Consider the following 23,681-nt stretch of genomic DNA (forward strand, 5'->3'; position numbering starts at 1 on the left):
CTTACGAGCCAGTAACTTCTCCCAGAATCCAATCCGTTTGCACTGTAGAGTATCAATGAAGCTGTTCTAACATTCTTCTTTTTCCTCTTAAGGTTTAAAAGTGAGATCCTCCCATAAACAGCATTTAATACCGGTCTTATTTTTCAGGTGTTAATCCGTAGGACTGGAATTCCAATCAGCTTATCCGTTCTGTACCTGACAATCGCTCGGCAACTCGGAGTCCATCTCCAGCCTGTCAATTTTCCTAGTCACTTTCTGCTGAGGTGGAGCCAGGTGGCAAATGGGTGAGGTTGTTAATCCAGTTGATCGGGTAAAGCAGTGGCTTTGGCTAAATTTTTTTCCCTAAAGTAGTTTGTGTGGTACAGAAAAGTGGGAAGATTTTCTTACGAGTCTTTAACACCACCTCTCTCACTGGAAGCAGCAAAAGTTCATGGAAGTCACATCCTCGTCTCAGATAAATGTCTTCTGCAGAGTTGATTTGAAAAAACCACAAAAGGTCTCAACTGCTGGATGTGAAGAGGCCAAACGGTAGCAGGTTTTATTTGAGGCCTCTTGCGATGGTGGGTTTTATTCATATACGTTAACCTGATGTAACAAAACTACTGAGCTCATCCCCAAGGCATCTGTCGGTTCTTTCCTCGCATCCCAAGTTTGCTATCCATGTTGTCTTCATCTGTTTGTTCTTATTCATCTCTCTTATCCAGTCCCTTGCTGAATCCTACTATGTCTTCCTCAATCATGAATTTATAACCTGAATGCTGTTCACCAGATCCCCACCCTGCACTGTCCTCATTCCCTTGCCACCTCCTTTACTGCTTCTTTCAGTGCTGAATCAGGAGCCCTGTGGGAAATTTCTTGACTGTGCTGCCAGAATAACGTGGAGGGGCATAATCGAACGAGGCTGGCCATCTATATGGGCGGCCATCTCTTAAGGCCGGCCCCGTAATGCGGCATACCTGACCGTATTATCGAAACAAGATGGCTGGCTGCTTTACGGGGCCGGCCTTAGAGATGGCTGCCGGTAGAGATCGCCGCCATTGGTTTCCCACCGATAATGGAAACTAATGGCGGCCATCTTAAACCCGGCCAAATCCAAGCCATTTGGTCGTGGGAGGAGCCATAAGTACATAAGTATTGCCATACTGGGAAAGACCAAAGGTCCATCAAGCCCAGCATCCTGTTTCCAACAGTGACCAATCCAGATCACAAATACCTGGCAAGATCCCCAAAAAATACAAAACATTTTATATTGCTTATCCCAGAAATAGTGGATTTTCCCCAAGTCCATTTAATAACGGTCTATGGACTTTTCCTTTAGGAAGCCATCCAAACCTTTTTTTAAACTCCGCTAAGCTAACCGCCTTTACCACATTCTGTGGCAACGAATTCCAGAGTTTAATTCCACGTTGAGTGAAGAAAAATTTTCTCTGATTCGTTTTAAATTTACTACATTGTAGCTTCATCACATGCCCCCAGTCCTAGTATTTTTGGACAGCCCTGTGCAGACATAATGTTTTTAAAAATATGTTAACTGGGAGGCACTTAAGCAAAAGAATCTATGTAAACATCAGAAAGTGTGTTTTTCTGTAGTAATGGTGACCCATAGCGGTTTTACAAAAAATTGGATAAAACCTACTTTTAGAGCAGCCAGTTGGGCCTTCGTTAATTTAAGAAAAGCCATGATTTTTTTTTTCTTTTCAGAAAACAGCCTGTTACAAATCCATATCTGCAGGACTTGCCCTCCTGCCTGCAACATTTGCTGCCCTGCGCATCTCTCAGCCCCTGGGAGACTTCCCTGTTGGCGCAGTGTTGCAAATTACCCCATCTAGAAAGGCGTTTAATTGGCTGTGATATCACAGATGACAACAATGCAAGAACCAATTGGAACTATCAAGGATAGTCATTTTATACAATGCCTAGAAGGGGTAATTGCTTAAAAATTCTATGATGACTGAACGGTCAAATTTATACTTTTGTGTATCTTTCCTTCTTAACAAATACAGAACATAAACCAAGAACATCAGGGCTAGCCCGGGACTGAGAAAAGACTTGGAGTTAATTGAGTAATCCTGTGATGATGATTTCTTGTGGTTCTTTCTTTCATTAGGGGCTCTGACATTTCAGACTATGTATATATTGATGCCTTCGGGAATGGGAAGCAGCTGACAGTAAGAGAGTGCGAGTACCTGATCGGCCATCATGTGACCGAGGAGTTCTATGGTTCCGTCAGTATCACAGAGGTGTTGCAGCGCATGGTGGGGAATCTCTTAAGCTTGGGAAAGCGGTATGTTGGGGTTTTTTTTTTCCTTCCTGCATGTGCTGAAAGATCAGACTTTAGAAATCACTACAGAAAAAGTATCTTTTTTTGCAAGCGCATCCCAAGGATTTATTTTACATCAGTGTGTGGTTTTGTTTTGGTTTTTAATCCACCAAGTGTAGATGGGGCAGGAAATTTTATAACGGGCTGCCCAGAATTGCAGTAGGAACACCCGTTTTAAAAGAGAAATTCCTTTATCATCCGTGCCAGACCAGCCAAGACCAGTGGGTGATGTTCCCTGCCAGCCGATGGAGCCAGAGAAAAATGACTGAGATCTGACTTCGCCCACCTATGACTACTGAAGGCAGTTTTTATGTTTTGGCTTTCCAGTTCACCACCAAAGCCAATCCTGATGCAGTCAGTCGTTCTTTCATGCTCATTAATCCATTCATAAGAACATAAGAGTAGCCATACTGGGTCAGACCAATGGTCCCTCTAGCACAGTATCTTGCTTCCAACAGTGGCCAGTCCAGGTCCTAAGTACCTGGAAAAAACCCAGTTAGTATATACATAATGTAAAGGGGGGGCGGGAAGAAAAAGCACGCCACAATGAACAATGTCAAAGAAAAATACTACTACTACTACTATTTAGCATTTCTATAGCGCTACAAGGCGTACGCAGCGCTGCACAAACATAGAAGAAAGACAGTCCCTGCTCAAAGAGCTATGTAATAAAAGTGAGCCAAGTATAGGACAATCAAACCATTGTGACATCACTGATGAGGTTGGCTCTTATTGGTGGCCTGAGGCATTATGACATCACAACATTAGCTCTGGTTACAAGAGACTACTACTACTACTACTATTTATCACTTCTATAGCGCTACAAGGCGTACGCAGCGCTGCACAAACATAGAAGAAAGACAGTCCCTGCTCAAAGAGCTTACAATCTACGTGGCAACAGAGTCAAACACTTCTTACTAAAAAAAACTCATTCTGTATTTAATTTTCTGTCTTCATGAATATCTAATATAATAATTCGCACCTCCAACGTTCTGAAGCTGACTCCGTGGCAGTGAAGCCGTGTAGGGTTCGTAATCGCCCCGCCCTCAAGGGAACTCTGTATAATTGCCGGGGAAAGAAACGCGACGTCAGAAGGAGAAGGGACCAACCACAGACCTCGCACTCGCTCTCAATGCCCCGCCCTCTAAGGGAAGGCTGCATATAATATTCACCCACCGGAAGTTCGTTCCCTCCCTCCGAGTTCCAGGGTCGTCGTCCGTCCCCCTCCCTCCCTCCCTCCCAGTTCCAGGGTCGTCATCCCTCCCTCCCTTCCAGTTCCAGGCCCCCTCCCTCCAAATTTTAAGTCATCCTGACTTACCTCGTGTGGTAAAAAGCGTGTAGGCTCGGCACTTCAGTTTTCCCCTTCTCTGTCTCTCAGCTCTGGTCCCGCCCTTGCGAAAACAGGAAATGAGGGCGGGACCAGAGCTGAGAGACAGAGAAGGGAAAACTGAAGTAAGTGCCGAGCCTGCACGCTTTTGCTGCCGTCCGCTGTAAACCCGACGAGGTAAGTCAGGATGACTTTTAAAATTCGGAGGGAGGGGTCTGTAACTGGAAGGGAGGGAGGGACGACGACCCTGGAACTGGGAAGAAGGGAGGGGGAACCCTGGAACTCGGAGGGAGGGAGGACCCTGGAACTGGGAGGGAGAGGGGACGCTGGAACTTCTCTTAAAAACATTAATGGCAGAAGGTGATTACCTTGCTAACGCCCGTTTCATTTCAATGAGAAACGGGCTTTTTTTTTTTTTACTAGTGTTTTAATATTGTTTTATTGTGTGAATTCAAGACGACGGCATCAGATATTTGCAACAAATAATGAGCTATTAGATGTCCTATAGAGCACCTTCCAGATCCTGAGCCCTCATGGTTTCACCAATCATTTGCCTCAATTGTCTTATCTTCCCTTATGTATAAAACAATCATACCATAAAACCAAAAGTGTTACTGCAAAAGAATTGCAAAACTGCAAAGTCTCTAAAAAAAAAAAAAATAATGGAAGAAGCGACTACTTCGCTTATCTGTGCATCCAGAACACAACTATTAGAACTTTTGTTCGACGCCCACATCAAGCAAAAGGCGTTTCGGTCCGTGAGACCTGCTTCCGGGGTAGTCGTAGGCAGTCACTCGATTAATTGTATTGGCAAAACGACGTCCATCTTCAAAAGAGCTCCACAGCGATATTCTGCAAGTCCACGGCAGCTCAGACGTGTGCGTGCAGCATTTTTGAAGGAATATCGTGTTCCCATGCATTTTGTTAGCATCTCTTTAGTGTTTAAAGATTCGGCAAGATTGTATCTTTCCATTGACTGACCGATAAATTAGAAGTTTGTGACTGCGATTAGACTCCTGACGCAGGCAGCTTTGCCAAAACACCAACCGTGTTGGGTCTGATTAATAAAATATTGAGTTGACGTCCCCACTCTTGAAGGCCTTGTGCTTTTTGTGGCTCTCTGACATAAATTTCATGCTTCCAATTCTGGGGCAAGCAATGGCTTCCATGTGCATCTCCTATGGATTTTTCCTCTAGGAACTTGTCCAAACCTTTTTTAAACCCAGATATGCTAACCGCTGTAACCACATCCTCTGGCAATGTTCCAGAGCTCTATTTGAGTAAAAAAAAAATATTTCCTCCTATTTGTTTTAAAACTATTTCCATGTAATTTCATTCAGTGTCCCCTGGTCTTTGCATTTTCGAAAGTGTGAAAAATTGATTCATTTCTACCTGTTCTACACAGGATTTTATAGATCTCAATCATATCTCCCCTCAGCCGTCTCTTTTCCATTGTGAAGAGCCCTAACCTCTTTACCCTTTCCCCATATGAGAGGAGTTCCATCCCCTTTATTTTATTTTATTTTATTTATGCATTCTTGTACCCCACTTTTGTCCAAAAACATGTTTCGGTTCAAAATGGCTTACAGATTACATTCTGGTTAACAGTTACAATATTGGTTTACAATTTACAGTTCAGTTGAGACTTGTGATGGCTTACAGTTGACATTTTGGTTGGAACTTATAAGGATAGTTTGTGATTAGTAATCGAAATGAACATTGATAGCTAAATTATTTGATTGAAGAGGTATGTTTTTAGTTCTTTTCTAAATTGAAAATAGTTCGTGATGCTTCTTATCTTTGGTACTGAGAAATCCGGCCATGTAGATAGATCTGTAAGTTAGGTTTCTGCAGTTGGGTAGGTGGAGAAGTAGGTAGCTTCTGGTTTTCGCATTTCTTGGGGATAGGTCTACCAGTTCTAACATACGTTCAGGGGACAAATCAGCTAGTATTTTGTAGATGATGGCGCTCGCTTTGAAGGTCAGTCTTGCCTTGATTGGCAGCCAGTGCAGTGTTTCTAGTAGTGGGGTGGCTCTTTCATATTTCGATTTCTTGAAAATTAGCCTTGCCGCCATGTTTTGGGTGGTTTGCAGCGATTTCAGTGCACTTCCTTTGCAGCCAATGTATACTGCATTGCAATAGTCCAGTTTTGAAAGTATTGTCGATTGTGCTATTATCCAAAATGATTGTCTAGGAAAATAGTCTCTGATCCGTCTCAGTTTCCATAGTGTTCTGAAGCATTTTGTTGTTACAGCTGATATTTGGCTATTTAGTGTTAAGTGTTTGTCAAGAATGATTCCCAGTATTTTTAATTGTGTTCCATGTTGGTGGCTCTTCTTTGAACCTCGAATTCTTTCCCGCCCTCGTCTGATGTAACTTCTGCGAGGGCGGGGACACACGGAGGGAAGGCCCGAAGGGAGACGAATCCAATCTTCCGCTGCTGCGCTTTCAGTCACGGAGCGAGGTGACAGGTGAGGCGCTGTGATGATTTCGATGTGGGGGGGCGGGTGGGGACCATGGCGGCGGCGATGACCTCAGGGGGGGCGGGGCAACCCAGTCTCTCGGTGGCCCTGCTGGCTTGGCCACTGTTGGACAACAGGATACTGGGCTAGATGGGCCATTGGTGTGATCCAGTATGGCTATTTTTATGTTCTTAATTCTTTTTCTTTGCCGAACCCTTCTCGTGCCCACTTTAGAATGTAGTTGACGTTGTTTTCTATTTTCTAGGCCCTAAGCTCTGGAACTCACTCCTAGGAGATGTCAGGGCTGAACCGATATTTGCGAATTTCAAAGTTAGGCTGAAATCGCATTTATTTACTCGGGCAATTCCTGACTTGATTTAAAATTTTCTGGCTGGGAATCTACCTGCACCTTGACAATTCTATAATTTATGTTAATCCTGTGTTTGAACCTGTCCTCTTCACTTTTGGGGGTCCATCTTTTTCTGACAGTTTATGGCGTTCCTTTGTCCTGATTTGATTTTGATTTGCCCCACAGTGGTATGCGAGTGCATTAAGAGCAGTGTCATAAATGCTGAATAAACCATCACAGTACTTGCATTGCACCAAAGAGAGCTTCCTTCTGAAGTTCATAAGATGCAGCTTTTATAGGCAACCTATCCAGGTGTGCTTGAAAATTTATTTTAATCAGACCAAAATGATGGGAAATATTTCTGTATCTTTTTCTGCTGCATTTTCTTGGTGTCCAGCTGCATTTGGTATTTACAGAATAATCACTTGCACGGACACCCCTGTTGTCGGTGCTGTTCTTGTGACTTTTTCTTCACTACCGTGTCTGAATTTTCTCTTTGTAGGGAGAGCAGTGATCCGTCCTATCAACTGCTGAGAGATTCTTTGGATCTTTACCTTGCTATGTATCCTGACAATGTGCAACATCTTATGCTTCAAGCACGACTCTATTTCCACCTGGGAATCTGGCCAGAAAAGGTATGATGTGTGTCGTAGAGGCCTCGGAGTTCAGTATCGATTAATTAATTGTGAAACAAGAAATGTCCTCCAAGATTTTCATCTGATCTTGACTTCTTTAGGACAGGGGCGTAGCCAAACTTCGGCGGGAGGGGGGGTCAGAGCCCGAGGTGAGGGGGTGCATTTTAGCCCCCCCCCCCCCCCCGGCGCCACCGACCCCGCCGCCAACCCACCGTCGCCTGCCTTTGCTGGCGGGGGACCCCAACCCCCGCCAGCCGAGATCCTCTTCTTTCCGCAAAAGGCTTCCTTCTGTTTCTGATTTCCTGTGTGTTTTACGTGCAGGACATCAGACTCACAGAACGAAGCATTGCAGATGACGTGCAGGACGTCAGAAACAGAAGGAAGCCTTTTGCAGAAAGAAGAGGATCTCGGCTGGCGGGGGTTGGGGTCCCCCTCCAGCACAGGCAGGCGATGGTGGGAGGGGGGTCGAGAGGGTCGTTGATAGGGGGGCCCAGGCCCCCCAGGCCCCACATAGCTACACCACTGCTTTAGGAATGTTGCCTCTAGATGGCAGAAGCAAAATTTGTTTGTTAGAAAGTAACCAAATATTAAGTTTTGTAAAATTGTTCTTGTTGAGTTACTAGCTGGTGAATAAGTATCAGGGCAAGGTTACTGCAGTATTGAGCTGGTGAATTGATATGGATGAACAGATGACATTACAGTTCTGTGATAACATACAGATTGGTTAGAGCAACCGGCTGAGAACGAAGGGAAGCAAGAGTTCAAATCCCACTTCTGACACTTCATTTGACCTTGAGCAAGTTACTTCGCCTTCTGTTAAATCGGGTGCAAACTTGGAATTAGATTTCCTGAAGTGCAGTACAGTGTTAGTGGCCATTAATACTGATAAAGCGCATTATTAGTAAATAACAGATGTTAATGCAGTCACTTCTTTTAATACATTTAGCCCTCGCATTTTAAGAACAGTGGGGCAGGGAAGTAGCTGCTCTCCCTGGAAGGTTTCAGCGCTTGTTTGAGATCTGCTGATCTTACTCTCCTTTCCTATCAATGATTATATTTCCTTTCGTTAGCTATTATTATGGATAATTTATGTAAGCCACCTAGAAAAACTCGAGGATCAAATATAAATAAACGAGGGCTGCTCATTTAACGCGATTAATCGCATTAAAATGTTTTTTGCTTGTGTTAATATTTTTAACTCGATTAATCACATCGTGAAGTTGGATGTGAAAGATGTTATAGGGGAAGAAGGGGAGGAGCAGAGAAAATAAATAGTGAGGAGACAGGAGGCCCTGGAAATAGAGTTCAGAGCAGAGACAGGGAATAAGATGATTAGAAAGATAAAATCACCAGACAACAAAAGTAAGAAAAATGATTTTATTTTCAGTTTAGTACAATATCCTGCTTATAATCGAACGAGAAAAACGCCCAAGTTCCGACCTAAATCAGGAGATGGACGTTTATCTCACAAAAACGAATAACGCGGTATAATCGAAAGCCGTACTTGGACGTTTTCAACTACACTCCATCGCGGAAGCGTACAAAGTTGACGGGGGCGTGTTGGAGGCGTGGTGAAGGCGGAACTGGGGCATGGTTATCACCCGAACAGAGATGGGCGCCTTTCGCCGATAATGAAAAAAAAGTATGCGTTTGTAGCTAGAATTTAGGGCATTTTTCCTGGACCCTGTTTTTTCATGAATAAGGCCCCAAAAAGTGCCCTAAATGACCAGATTACCACCGGAGGGAATCGGGGATGACCTCCCCTGACTCCCCCAGTGGTCACTAACCCCCTCCCACCACAAAACATGATGTTTCACAACTTTTTATTTTCACCCTCAAATGTCATACCCACCTCCCTGGCAGCAGTATGCAGGTCCCTGGAGCAGTTGTTAGGGGGTGCAGTGGACTTCAGGCAGGTGGACCCAGGCCCATCCCCCCCTACCTGTTACAATTGTGCTGCTTAATGCTTATTAGTCGTCCAACCCCCCAAACCCACTGTACCCACATGTAGGTGCCCCCCTTCACCCCTTAGGGCTATAATAATGGTGTAGACTTGTGGGCAGTGGGTTTTGAGGGGGATTTGGGGAGCTCAACACACAAGGGAAGGGTGCTATGCACCTGGGAGCTCTTTTACCTTTTTTTTTGTTTTTGTAAAAGTGCCCCCTAGGGTGCCCGGTTGGTGTCCTGGCATGTGAGGGGGACCAGTGCACTACGAATCCTGGCCCCTCCCACAAACAAATGCCTTGGATTTGTTCGTTTTTGAGCCGGGCGCTTTTATTTTCCATTATCGCTGAAAAACAAAAACGCCCAGCTCACAAATTGTCGAATAAAACATGGACGTCTATTTTTTTTTTTTTAATACGGTTCGGTCCGCCCCTTCACGGACCCGTTCTCGGAGATAAACGCCCATGGAGATAGACGTTTTCGTTCGATTATGCCCCTCCACGTCAGTTTTGAGAATTGACATCTGCAGTCTATATTTTGCACTAGAGGTGAAAATGTGAGGGGGGTACTTTATGCGACCGGCCCTGCGATTAAAAATTTTAATCGTGATCGCCCATTCCATTAAAGCCTTTGATCAATCAACAGCCCTAAAGTAAACTTAGAATGTAACTTAAGCTCTGGATTGGAAAGGTGAGTAATCAAATCCAGCTTCATCCATGTCATATTCCTCAAGTATAAACTTTAGAGAGAAAATAATGGAAGGGAAGTAAAAAATATATATATATTTATGTACGCATATTTGATTTCTTGTTCCTCTGTAAGGTTTTAGACATCCTGCAGCATATCCAAGCCTTGGACCCATCACAGCATGGAGCCGTGGGGTATTTAGTTCAGCACACGTTGGAACATATCGAGCGCAAGAAGCAAGATACAGGACCAGAAGTCAAAGCGCACTCTGATGAGAAACATCGAGGCATCCACTTCTCCATAGGACTCATCATGAAACACAAGAGGTGCGTGGCAACGGCATCAAAGCGTTTCTACATCAGTCTGCATCTACTTTGCTGTCTCTGCTTTCCTATGCATTTGATGAGATAAAAATCCAAAACCAATGTTCAGTTTGAATAGTTCACATCTAACGAACTAATGTCAGAACCAACGTGGTAGGTGAAAGGGGCAGAAGTGATTGGTTTGGCCACTTATTCATTATTTATTTTAGTAAATTGAGATTTTGATTTTAATCATCTAACACAAAGCTTGAGATGAAGTGCAAGATGACAAAGTCTATATTAAAAATAGAACTAGATCCAAAAATTACAGTATAATTCTAAAGTATCAAAATTACTGTAAAATTACACTCATTATGATAAATACTGAGTAAGAGTATTAAATGAAGAATCGTTACAGCAAAACCATAAGCAAAAAACTGCATCCATTGTAGTTGAGGAGTAAATCCAGCTCAATTCGGAAGAAGTCTATAAAAAGTAAAAATAACTGTAAAAAGCCTAAGAAGAGACACTTCAAATTCATGGGAGCCTAAGTGATGTTCCCAGATTAGTACCTGTTTCTGTGAAATTTAGCTAGGAGATGCAAATGAACTGTTGACCCATTAACTTCACTAGTTAAATTCTACATAGAATTTTTTATGGGTTGCCACAGCATCGTGCATTCCAGGCTTTGGCAGCACCTTGAAAAGTTAGCAAATGGCAGGCTTCATTTTTAAAGGCCCTCCAAATCAGAGGTCCCTCTGGAGCCCCTCCCACAGGGGGCTTGTCATGGCCACATATCCCAACCCCCCAGTACAGGGCTTTAAAGGTTCAGCAGTCCTCCCTCCCCAAAGTCCCACCCCAAGTTCAGTCCTTGGTGGATCAGTTCTCATCTTTCATCTTGACTCATTTTTCCAGGCTCCAGAGCATTCTCAGTTTTCTTCAAAAGATATTTACAGATTTTGTCAAAGGTTTTTGAAATAACCCATCTGAGGTTCCTTGCCACCACAGCCTGCTGAGCTGTCTCACGCCTGCACAGACAAAGACGTTCAGATCTCATTGTCTTGCTGTTATCCTCTTTCTACTCAAGCATGAGCCGGTCATTCGCTTCCTCTGGACTCATTTCATCTAAAGTAGATGGCCTTTTACATCCTTTGATATTCAAGTTCCCTCTCCAAACAATGATGAAAAGGGTTCTACAGGAATTCCATCTGACTTTTTTTCCACATTTCATATTCCAAACTTGTCAATTCCCAACATTGCTGTTGCTCTATGGCATGTTCAGGAACCAGCGGTTCTGTTTAGCCTGTTTTCCATAAGATTGGATATATAGTTTAAAATTCAGCCAACTCCAAGATTTATTAAGGTCTAGCTGTCACAGAGAGTGTGCTCAAGATTCAAGACAGCTCTTCACATAAAAGACTTGGAACTCTAGGCAATTTTCTGTGCCCTGCGAGTGTTCCTGTGTTGCCTTCACAGTTTCTCTGTACTTGTCAAAGGGACACAGGCTCTCTGCACTCTGCCATAACCAATCGCATCCTAGATAGAGGCCACCTACATCCCCCGTCCTCAGAATCAGCTGACAAACTTAGCAAAGTGCTTCATCCTCCTGACTAATCCTTGGATGCAACTCTTGAGTTCCCTCTTTCAGAAACGGGGAATGCCTTAAACTAACCTTTTGTCAACAAAGAGAATGCAAAGTTTCCTCTCTGTTCGGTTCTTATTTTCCTATTATGTCTAGCACAGATGCCCTGGCAATTCCATGACTCGGTTATTCCTCTGTTTACCCTTCAATTTCTCTCATAAACAAGTTCCAGGAAAACAGAAGCATCATGATGATAATAATAATACCTACTACTACAAATAATTCCTATAGTGCTACCAGTCATACGCAGCGCTTCACAATTGAACATGAAGAAGAGACAGTCCCTGCTCAAGAGAGCTTACAATCTAATTCAGGACAGACAGACAGGACAAATAAGGGATAAGGGACTATTGAAGAGAGGAAGACAAGATAAAGGTTACGAACAAGTGAAAAGTTAGAAGTCAAAAGCAACATCAAACAGGTGGGCCTTTAGCCCGGATTTGAAGGCGGCCAGAGATGGAGCTTGGCGTAGCGGCTTAGGAAGTCTATTCCAGGCATAAGGTGCGGCAAGATAAAAGAAATTTATAACCTGCACTAGCCTTTCAGTTCAGAGCAGCAGAAATTACAAAATAAAAATTAAAAACCTTTCCCTACCACACTGTTCACTTAATAATCGTAACGATTTACAAAATGAAAAAAAAAAGTATATCTTAATCTACAGCAATCTAATTAACGCTGTTGTACTGAATTAAGTACATATTTCCTAAACAATTGTTATACTATGATGAAATTCCATATAGGAGCCAGATAATCTGATTGTAGTTGAAATTTCTTCTCCAATCCTAGCTGCCTGGAAAGATAACAAATATTCAAAGAATTTCAACCTTTTTATACCCCTAGGGGAGGGAAAAGAAAATTGTCAGTTCCCTTCCGAATATCCCTAAAATGTCCATAAAAATAAGGTGGAACCAGGCCATATAAGAAAACATGACAACTTTAACAAAATTCTGGCACCTGCCGACAATCAGTGCAACTCAATGTAATATTGAGACAAATTATTAAATTTCTTCAATGAGAAAATTAAACAAAATGCCATGGTTTTGTATTGTTTGAATTTTTTTTTTTAAGTTGTTTTGAACATTCCGAGTATGTGATGTTACAGTAGTCCAGTTGACTCAAAAAGATTGACTGCACCGTTATTTTGAACTGGTCTTCCTGAAAGTATTTACATATTTGTCTTAATTTCCGAAAGAGCAAGAACTTTTTCCTGATTAAGTAATTGATTTGGTTATGATACTCTTGTGCCCTACTGGCCTCAACAGACCTGCTTCCCTCTTCTCAAGAACCCGGCACTTCTTGAGTAGTAAATTTAAAATGAATCGGAGAAAATATCTGTTCACCCAACATGTAATTAAACTCTGGAATTCGTTGCCAGAGAATGTAGTAAAAGCAATTAAGTTAGCGGGGTTTGAAAAAAGTTTGCCTAGCTTCCTAAACGAAAAGTCCATAAGCCATTATTAAAAAGGACTTGGGGGAAATCCACTGCTTATTTCTAGGATAAACAGCATAAAATGTTTTGTACTTTTTTGGGGGATCTTGCCAGGTACTTGTGGCCTGGATTGGCCACTGTTGGAAACAGGATGCTGGGCTTCCTAAGTTTAGCAACACTTATGTACCTCCAATTCCCAGTTTCTTCTCCCAGGGTCCCAGCAACCTATCCAGGACGTCGTGATAGACTCTCAGAAACCTTCCACTGAAAAAACCCATGCTTTTAAAGTGGAGATGTTCAATGTAAGGGTCACATTAGAATCTGATATACCGCCTAGCTTAATCGGATCTTGGTAGTTTACAATATTGAAATAAATAATAAAATGAAATAGAACTCCAGTTAGAAAATAGGAAAGCCCTAACACAGTCAAACCAGAGACAGTCATAACATCACAATAATAGTAATGGCAGATGGTCAAATGGCCTGAAAAAAGAAACACATTTCAGAAGTCTGCCGAAAACACTTCAGGTTTTGCTTCTGCTTGAAATGAGACTGCGAACCTATTCCATAACAATAGGGCCAACCAAAAGAATACGTTCTCACGCTTGGACTCCCATCTCGCCTTAGGCTCTGATGGGACCATCATCTTACATAGAAACATAGTAGATGACGGCAGAAAAAGACCTGCACGGTCCATCCAGTCTGCCCAACAAGATAAACTCATATGTGCTTTCATCTTGCTCTTCAAACCCCTTCTGTTACAGTGATACGGGTGTTGGATAACTTTTATTTCTTAAATAAATGAAGTAATTTTTTAAAAAATGTGATCAATAGAAATCAAACAAAATAAAACATGGAAAAGAAAATAAGATGATACCTTTTTTTATTTAAAGGTATCATCTTATTTTCTTTTCCATGTTTTATTTTGTTTGATTTCTATTGATAACCTTTAAGAGTGGACTAACACGGCTACCACACCTCTCTACTTTAAAAAAAATGTATTTACTCGGGTTTCCTTTTGTCTGATATTTTGTTTAAAGAACCAAAACCATTCAGTGTGGTACGTGTGCAATAATAGAAATCAGGAGATGGGGGAGGGGGGGGGTCACTTTTTCACATCACAGTAAATGCCCGTGGGAAAATCTTCTGAGGTATAGTTGTATTGCTTTTCTACAGTACAGAATACATACAGTGGGGGAAATAAGTATTTGATCCCTTGCTGATTTTGTAAGTTTGCCCACTGACAAAGACATGAGCAGCCCATAATTGAAGGGTAGGTTATTGGTAACAGTGAGAGATAGCACATCACAAATTAAATCCGGAAAATCACATTGTGGAAAGTATATGAATTTATTTGCATTCTGCAGAGGGAAATAAGTATTTGATCCCCCACCAACCAGTAAGAGATCTGGCCCCTACAGACCAGGTAGATGCTCCAAATCAACTCGTTACCTGCATGACAGACAGCTGTCGGCAATGGTCACCTGTATGAAAGACACCTGTCCACAGACTCAGTGAATCAGTCAGACTCTAACCTCTACAAAATGGCCAAGAGCAAGGAGCTGTCTAAGGATGTCAGGGACAAGATCATACACCTGCACAAGGCTGGAATGGGCTACAAAACCATCAGTAAGACGCTGGGCGAGAAGGAGACAACTGTTGGTGCCATAGTAAGAAAATGGAAGAAGTACAAAATGACTGTCAGTCGACAAAGATCTGGGGCTCCACGCAAAATCTCACCTCGTGGGGTATCCTTGGTCATGAGGAAGGTTAGAAATCAGCCTACAACTACAAGGGGGGAACTTGTCAATGATCTCAAGGCAGCTGGGACCACTGTCACCACGAAAACCATTGGTAACACATTACGACATAACGGATTGCAATCCTGCAGTGCCCGCAAGGTCCCCCTGCTCCGGAAGGCACATGTGACGGCCCGTCTGAAGTTTGCCAGTGAACACCTGGATGATGCCGAGAGTGATTGGGAGAAGGTGCTGTGGTCAGATGAGACAAAAATTGAGCTCTTTGGCATGAACTCAACTCGCCGTGTTTGGAGGAAGAGAAATGCTGCCTATGACCCAAAGAACATCGTCCCCACTGTCAAGCATGGAGGTGGAAATGTTATGTTTTGGGGGTGTTTCTCTGCTAAGGGCACAGGACTACTTCACCGCATCAATGGGAGAATGGATGGGGCCATGTACCGTACAATTCTGAGTGACAACCTCCTTCCCTCCGCCAGGGCCTTAAAAATGGGTCGTGGCTGGGTCTTCCAGCACGACAATGACCCAAAACATACAGCCAAGGCAACAAAGGAGTGGCTCAGGAAGAAGCACATTAGGGTCATGGAGTGGCCTAGCCAGTCACCAGACCTTAATCCCATTGAAAACTTATGGAGGGAGCTGAAGCTGCGAGTTGCCAAGCGACAGCCCAGAACTCTTAATGATTTAGAGATGATCTGCAAAGAGGAGTGGACCAAAATTCCTCCTGACATGTGTGCAAACCTCATCATCAACTACAGAAGACGTCTGACCGCTGTGCTTGCCAACAAGGGTTTTGCCACCAAGTATTAGGTCTTGTTTGCCAGAGGGATTAAATACTTATTTCCCTCTGCAGAATGCAAATAAATTCATATACTTTCCACAATGTGATTTTCCGGATTTAATTTGTGATGTGCTATCTCTCACTGTTACCGATAACCTACCCTTCAATTATGGGCTGCTCATGTCTTTGTCAGTGGGCAAACTTACAAAATCAGCAAGGGATCAAATACTTATTTCCCCCACTGTATATCCTGTAAAGGATGGCCTAGAACATGCTTCTTTCAACTTTCTGTGTGCCATGGAGTTTTTATTTATTTATTTATTGCATTTGTATCCCACATTCCCCCACCTATTTGCAGGCTCAGTGTGGCTTACATAGATTTGATAACATTGTCATAACAGGATATCGGATACAGTTAGTAATGTGTAGCGATTGAGGAAGGGGAGAGGGAAGAAGGAAGAGAGTTGTTAGGGTAGTTTACATTTAAGTTGCACCTGTCCTGAAATTGCTGCTTATACGTAGATGTCCTTTTACTTATGTAAATGTGTTTTTTACACCTCATAACTCTTTTTAAAATCACCTCCATTTAGGCATTTTACTCTAATGTAACCCAGGTGTAAGTCTCTTGACACTCGTGGCTCCTGACGCACAGGTTGACCCACATTCTCTGAGTGAGACGAGAGGGTCTCTCTCTGCTTTCCTATGCAGAGGCAGGCATTTTCTTCCTTTAGATTTCCACAGGTCATCTAGTTTCTAGAAACGAGACCTTAATTCTGCCAGTTTGAGACCAATTTGACTACAGTTGTATGTACGCCTTATTAAAAATCACTTTCTGTAACATCTTTTATTTTTTTTGTAGGCCTGACATTTATCAGACAGTGCTTCTCTGTTGTACAGTGTGAAATAAAGAATCCTCTAAAGCTCTTTGTTTTTGTAATTAATAAGGGAGAAGTGTAGGGCTGGGGAGTAGTTTTGGATTAGATTTGATAAACACTATTCTGCTCTTTGCAAAGCACCACTTCAAATGCTTGAATAGAAACATAGAAACATGACGGCAGATAAAGGCCATATGACCCATCCAGTCTGCCCATCCTCTGTAACCCCTAATTCTTCCTTTTCCTAAGCGATCCCACATGCTTATCCCATGCCTTTTTAAATTCTGACACAGTCCTCGACTCCACCACCTCCACCGGGAGGCCATTCCACGCCTCCACCACCCTTTCTGTGAAATAATACTTCCTTAGGTTACTCCTAAGCCTCTTCCCTCTTAACTTTGTCATATGCTCTACTTCAGTTAAAAAAGTCTTTGTTCCTGTACATAAATGCCCTTGAGATATTTAAATGTCTCTCTCATGTCTGCTCTCTCCCTCCTCTCTTCCAGCGCATACATGTTGAGGTACATAAGCCTGTCCCTATGTATTTATTTATTTGTTTGTTGCATTTGTATCCCACATTTTCCCACCTATTTGCAGGCTCAATGTGGCTTACAATTTTCCATCATGACTTATGTCATTTCAGAGTACAGATACAATTGGTAATATATATAGAACATGAATGCTAAATGAACAGTCAGGTAAAAAAGGGAAAATATACAATTGGTATCACATATTGAACATGGATTACATAATAAAATTAGACAGTATGATATAGGGAGAAAATAATCCGATTGTTAAGTAGATGATGGGTAATTACAGTTCCAATTATAAGTCATTATGGTATGTCTTATTAAAGAGATGTGTTTTCAGTGCTTTACGGAAGTTAATTAGGTTACGAATTATTTTCAGGTCCAATGGTAAAGCATTCCACATTTGTGAACTCAAGTATGAAAAGCTGGATGCATGTATTAATCTATATTTTAGACCTTTACAGCTGTGGAAGTGAAGATTTAGGAATGTGTGTGCCAATCTTTTAGCATTCTTGGGTGGTAGGTCAATAAGATCTAACATGTAGGTCGGAGCATCACTGTGAATTATTTTATGCACCAGAGTGCATATTTTGAAAGTTATACATTCTTTCAGAGGAAGCCAGTGTAAGTTTCCTCTTAGGGGCTTAGCACTTTCGTATTTTGTTTTTCCAAATACAAGTCTGGCTGCAGTGTTTTGGGTAGTTTGAAGTTTTCTGATGATTTGTTCCTTGCAGCCAGCAAGAAGACCATTGCAATAGTCTAAATGACTCAGTACCATTGACTGTACTAGATTACGAAAGATTCCCCTGGGGAAGAAAGGTTTAATTCTTTTGAGTTTCCACACTGAGTGAAACATCTTCCTTGTTATCATGGCTTATAATTTTTGCATTCAAGAATGAAGTGAAAATGTCCATCAGTGGTTCTTAATTTCAGTTCCGTCTTTATTTAAGGTATGGTTACAGCTGTGTAATCTACGGATGGGACCCTACATGCATGATGGGATTGGAGTGGATTAGAAACATGGGTGTCCACAGCCTGCCCCATGGGCCCAGTCAGCCGTTTTACAACGTGCTGGTGGAGGATGGATCCTGTCGATATGCAGCTCAAGGTCAGTCAATCGATTATATGCTAATTTAGAGAGATATAAAAAAAAAAAAAATAAGGGTGGTAAGGCAAAGGACAGGAAATGCCTTTTGTCATGTACTGAACTAACCCAACCATTTCACAGAAACGTAGTGACATTTGCTTCTGTATTAGGCTTGTGGGTTTGAATGTTGCCCAAGTGACTCTTATACTCTCTCAAATGGGAGTACTTCCTTCTCAAATTGGTAGGCAGGTCTAAGGGTGTCTTTTACTAAGGCGCACTCAAGTTTTTAGCGCGCGCTAAAATTGTGGGGGCGCTAAACGTTAGAGATGCCCGTAGGAATACATGGGCGCTAAACGTTAGAGATGCCTGTAGGAATGCATTGGCATCTCTTAACGTTTAGCGCTCCCACAATTTGTGAGCGAGCCTTAGCAAAAGACCCTCTAAGTTCCCGATTTAATAAATATTTGTGTTAAAATGTCTAATCCCCAGCTCTAGGCGGGGTTCAAATTCACATATACAAACAAAAGAGCAAAGGCGCATTACAAATATCAATAAAAGCATTAACACTTGATGACCAGTCAGTTCTGTTGCAAGAAGAAAAAAAAACCATGAAAAAATATACTCAGTATCTCTCACCTATTAACATATGTGCAATGAGATCTAGATAGGACAATATTAAACGGTGCACATTATGAGTTAATATTTGAATTCAGTACTTTGTTCATTTTTAAAAATAAAAATACTAACATTTTGTTTACAGTTACAAAGGTTTGAGGGGAGGTGGGGAGAAAATTGTAAAAAACCTTGATGATAGAAGTTAAGGATTTATTCATATAAGTATGTTATTTAAATTATCATATGTTGAATCTTATGTCAATGTTTAACATGCTGAATCATCAATAAAAATTGTTGAAACATAACATATGTGCAACAGCCTTGATATATCGTTGAGTATGTCTTTGAAGCTATCTTAACAGTGAAGAAACACTAGGAGGAAAAAGCCTCAATGAGCCAAGATCCGCTTTAACCTTTTCGGTTAAAAAAAACGGTCGCAGTACTATCATGGGCATGAAAAACCTCCTGTGATTTCACGTTAGTTACTTCTCTTAAAAGCGCTTAACTCTTCAGAAACTGCTTCAAGGGCAGAGATCATTGTACTTAGCTTTCTCAAGTAATAGCCCAAATGCTCAAAACTATGATAGTATTGCAAGAGTTAAAACGGATCTTGGCTCATTCAGGCTTTTTCCTCCAGACTTCGCGCCTTCTGTCTCGCTGCACCCTACGCCTGGAATAAACTTCCTGAGCCCCTACGTCTTGCCCCATCCTTGGCCACCTTTAAATCTAGACTGAAAGCCCACCTCTTTAACATTGCTTTTGACTCGTAACCACTTGTAACCACTCGCCTCCACCTACCCTCCTCTCTTCCTTCCCGTTCACATTAATTGATTTGATTTGCTTACTTTATTTCTTGTCTATTAGATTGTAAGCTCTTTGAGCAGGGACTGTCTTTCTTCTATGTTTGTGCAGCGCTGCGTATGCCTTGTAGCGCTATAGAAATGCTAAATAGTAGTAGTAGTAGTAGTAGATATATTTAACGATACGTCACTGTCATTGTGCCTATGTTAATAGATGAGAGAGATTGTGTATATTTTTCTTCATGTGATTTTTGTATTCCACCTACTTCCCTTTGATGATTAGCAAGAAAAAAACCCAAAACAATTCTGTTCTGTCTTTCAACATCAGTCTAAACAGCAGATGCCTTGTTAAGAGTGCCGTCAACACAAAACAGAAGAACAGAGTCCCTCCCAAAAAACTATATAGCAAACAGAGGAAAGGTGACACCAGAAAAAGGATAAGGCTAGATGATGTAGAAAACACAGTTTTTTGTTTTTTAAACATTCAAAGACGCCACAACGGCCTGCTTCAGGAGTCTACAAATGGATGTCCTCTAACACTTTAATATGGAAACAACAAAAAAAAGCAGATACGTGGATTAAAAAAACAATATTTATTTAAAATAGGTAAAAATAAAATTAGAAAGCCCGACACAGGCCTATTTGATGTCGAGCCTCGGCATTATAATAATTTTCAATTTCGAAGTATCTTTGGTTTAATCAGCTTCACATTTCAAGTTCAACAAATACGGTTTTGATTCTTCAGGATTTATATGGTCAGACAGATATCTGTTAGCCCCTGATGCAGCCCAGTTGGGCGAAATACGGCCTGTGTCGGGCTTTCTAATTTTATTTTAACCTATTTTAAATAAAGTTTTTTTATCCACGTACAGTGGGGGAAATAAGTATTTGATCCCTTGCTGATTTTGTAAGTTTGCCCACTGACAAAGACATGAGCAGCCCATAATTGAAGGGTAGGTTATTGGTAACAGTGAGAGATAGCACATCACAAATTAAATCCGGAAAATCACATTTTGGAAAGTATATGAATTTATTTGCATTCTGCAGAGGGAAATAAGTATTTGATCCCTCTGGCAAACAAGACCTAATACTTGGTGGCAAAACCCTTGTTGGCAAGCACAGCGGTCAGACATCTTCTGTAGTTGATGATGAGGTTTGCACACATGTCAGGAGGAATTTTGGTCCACTCCTCTTTGCAGATCATCTCTAAATCATTAAGAGTTCTGGGCTGTCGCTTGGCAACTCGCAGCTTCAGCTCCCTCCATAAGTTTTCAATGGGATTAAGGTCTGGTGACTGGCTAGGCCACTCCATGACCCTAATGTGCTTCTTCCTGAGCCACTCCTTTGTTGCCTTGGCTGTATGTTTTGGGTCATTGTCATGCTGGAAGACCCAGCCACGACCCATTTTTAAGGCCCTGGCAGAGGGAAGGAGGTTGTCACTCAGAATTGTACGGTACATGGCCCCATCCATTCTCCCATTGATGCGGTGAAGTAGTCCTGTGCCCTTAGCAGAGAAACACCCCCAAAACATAACATTTCCACCTCCATGCTTGACAGTGGGGACGGTGTTCTTTGGGTCATAGGCAGCATTTCTCTTCCTCCAAACACGGCGAGTTGAGTTCATGCCAAAGAGCTCAATTTTTGTCTCATCTGACCACAGCACCTTCTCCCAATCACTCTCGGCATCATCCAGGTGTTCACTGGCAAACTTCAGACGGGCCGTCACATGTGCCTTCCGGAGCAGGGGGACCTTGCGGGCACTGCAGGATTGCAATCCGTTATGTCGTAATGTGTTACCAATGGTTTTCGTGGTGACAGTGGTCCCAGCTGCCTTGAGATCATTGACAAGTTCCCCCCTTGTAGTTGTAGGCTGATTTCTAACCTTCCTCATGATCAAGGATACCCCACGAGGTGAGATTTTGCGTGGAGCCCCAGATCTTTGTCGATTGACAGTCATTTTGTACTTCTTCCATTTTCTTACTATGGCACCAACAGTTGTCTCCTTCTCGCCCAGCGTCTTACTGATGGTTTTGTAGCCCATTCCAGCCTTGTGCAGGTGTATGATCTTGTCCCTGACATCCTTAGACAGCTCCTTGCTCTTGGCCATTTTGTAGAGGTTAGAGTCTGACTGATTCACTGAGTCTGTGGACAGGTGTCTTTCATACAGGTGACCATTGCCGACAGCTGTCTGTCATGCAGGTAACGAGTTGATTTGGAGCATCTACCTGGTCTGTAGGGGCCAGATCTCTTACTGGTTGGTGGGGGATCAAATACTTATTTCCCTCTGCAGAATGCAAATAAATTCATATACTTTCCACAATGTGATTTTCCGGATTTAATTTGTGATGTGCTATCTCTCACTGTTACCAATAACCTACCCTTCAATTATGGGCTGCTCATGTCTTTGTCAGTGGGCAAACTTACAAAATCAGCAAGGGATCAAATACTTATTTCCCCCACTGTATCTGCTTTTTTTGTTGTTTCCATCTTGGAGTTTGCAGATCGGTTACCTTGTTGTTTTCTCTAACACTTTATCCCTGAAATCTGTTGCACAGATAGACATTGCTGTCTGTTCACGTGAGCACTGCTCTGTGCAATAACAAGTGGACTTTGGAAGGTGTGTTTACCTCTCTTGCTAGAGTTAAGGGATAGAGGAGGTCTTTTACTTATTCGCGCTGGTGTTTTTTAGCGTGTCATTAAAATAGGCACTCGCTAAACGCTAAAGACGCCAGTGTATCCCTATTGGCGTCTTTAGTGTTTAGCGTGCGTTAAAAACGCCAGCAAGCCTAAGTAAAAGACCCCCAAAGTGTTAGAGGTCGTCCATCTGTAAGATTTCTGAAGTAGGCCGTTGTGGCCGAAACACGATTCGCGTCGAGTGTTTGGCTGTTTTTTTTTAATAAAAACTCGTGTGTGTTGTACATCATCTAGCCGTAAATCAAAAGAAAAAAAGCAGATCAAAAAAGACAAAAAAGAAAATAGGACAGGAGGGTAACAGAAGAAGTGGTTTATTACAAGTTACCCGACGTGGCCACGTTTCGGCCTCAGGCTGCGTCAGGGGTACAAAAAAACTACAAAATAAAAATTATAAATACATAATTTTTATTTTGTAGTTTTTTTGTACCCCTGGCGCAGCCTGAGGCCGAAACGTGGCCACGTTGGGTAACTTGTAATAAACCACTTCTTCTGTTACCCTCCTGTTCTATTTTTTTTTGTCTTTTTTGATCTGCTTTTTTTCTTTTGATTTGCTATTTCTGTGGCAGATCTTTGCCTTTTTTTGTTTCTGTCCATCATCTAGCCGTATCCTTATTTTGGTGTCACCTTTGTTAAAACTGCTGTCAGGTGCTTTCTAAAAGTACAATAATTTTCCATTGTTCTGATTGATTTTTTTGGTAACTTATTCCACTCAAAGATGCTCGCTGCTTTAAATGACCTTTTAGTCAACTGTGCTGAGAATTTGGAAACTGACAAGTTAATTTGTAGCGCGTATTTATCTTGGTAAAAAACGCATTGGTGCTCAACGCAGTAAGCTGATCCTTTACCAATGCATCAGGCGTTTAAATGTTTTCTAAACTTAGAGCACATTTTAAAAAAATAGTGAAGTTAAAACGTAACTATTGTTTTTTTTTTTTTTTTTCAGTTGAAATAAGGGACTCTGACATGGGATGGGATGAGGGAACCCCTATCCGTACCTCTTACTAAACTACTCACTTGCGCATCCTTCAGGTTCTGCTCCCCCCCCCCCCCCCCTTCCTGGTTAATTAGGGTCCCTTTTACTAAGCCGCATAGGTGCCTGCGTGCGCCAAAATGGACTTAACCGTGTGGCTCTTGCAGTAATTTCATTTTTGTTGCGTGTCCGAAAAATAATTTTTATTGTCAGACACATGTAGCGGACACGTGCCAAGTGGCATCTGATGCACGTAGGTCATTACCGCCCAAATTCTTTACCCGCTAGCTCTATGGCTGGCCGTAAGGTCAGAGACCCCAAATGGATACGCGGCAATTTTGATTTTGCTGCACGTCCATTTTCGGGGGGGGGGGGGGGGGGGGGGGGAGGGAGAGGCCTTTTTTACAGGCACGCTGAAAAATGATTCTGTGCGTGCCCAGTCTACCGTAAGCCACTTTTCAGCAAGCCTTTGTAA

At 42.2% G+C, this 23,681-nt stretch overlaps 1 protein-coding gene across 1 annotated transcript in view; it reads left to right on the forward strand.

The window, feature by feature from the left end:
* FBXO21 (F-box protein 21) overlaps positions 1 to 23,681 on the forward strand; it is a 70,323-nt gene that overhangs the window by 27,185 nt on the left and 19,457 nt on the right. The window contains exons 7-11 of the mRNA XM_030218189.1: positions 148 to 284; positions 2,108 to 2,284; positions 6,961 to 7,093; positions 9,860 to 10,050; positions 17,991 to 18,148. Of these exons, the coding sequence (XP_030074049.1) occupies positions 148 to 284; positions 2,108 to 2,284; positions 6,961 to 7,093; positions 9,860 to 10,050; positions 17,991 to 18,148 (796 nt within the window). The remainder of the gene's footprint in view (positions 1 to 147; positions 285 to 2,107; positions 2,285 to 6,960; positions 7,094 to 9,859; positions 10,051 to 17,990; positions 18,149 to 23,681) is intronic.

The sequence above is a fragment of the Microcaecilia unicolor genome, chromosome 11, assembly GCF_901765095.1.
Source record: "Microcaecilia unicolor chromosome 11, aMicUni1.1, whole genome shotgun sequence".
NCBI lineage: Eukaryota > Metazoa > Chordata > Amphibia > Gymnophiona > Siphonopidae > Microcaecilia > Microcaecilia unicolor.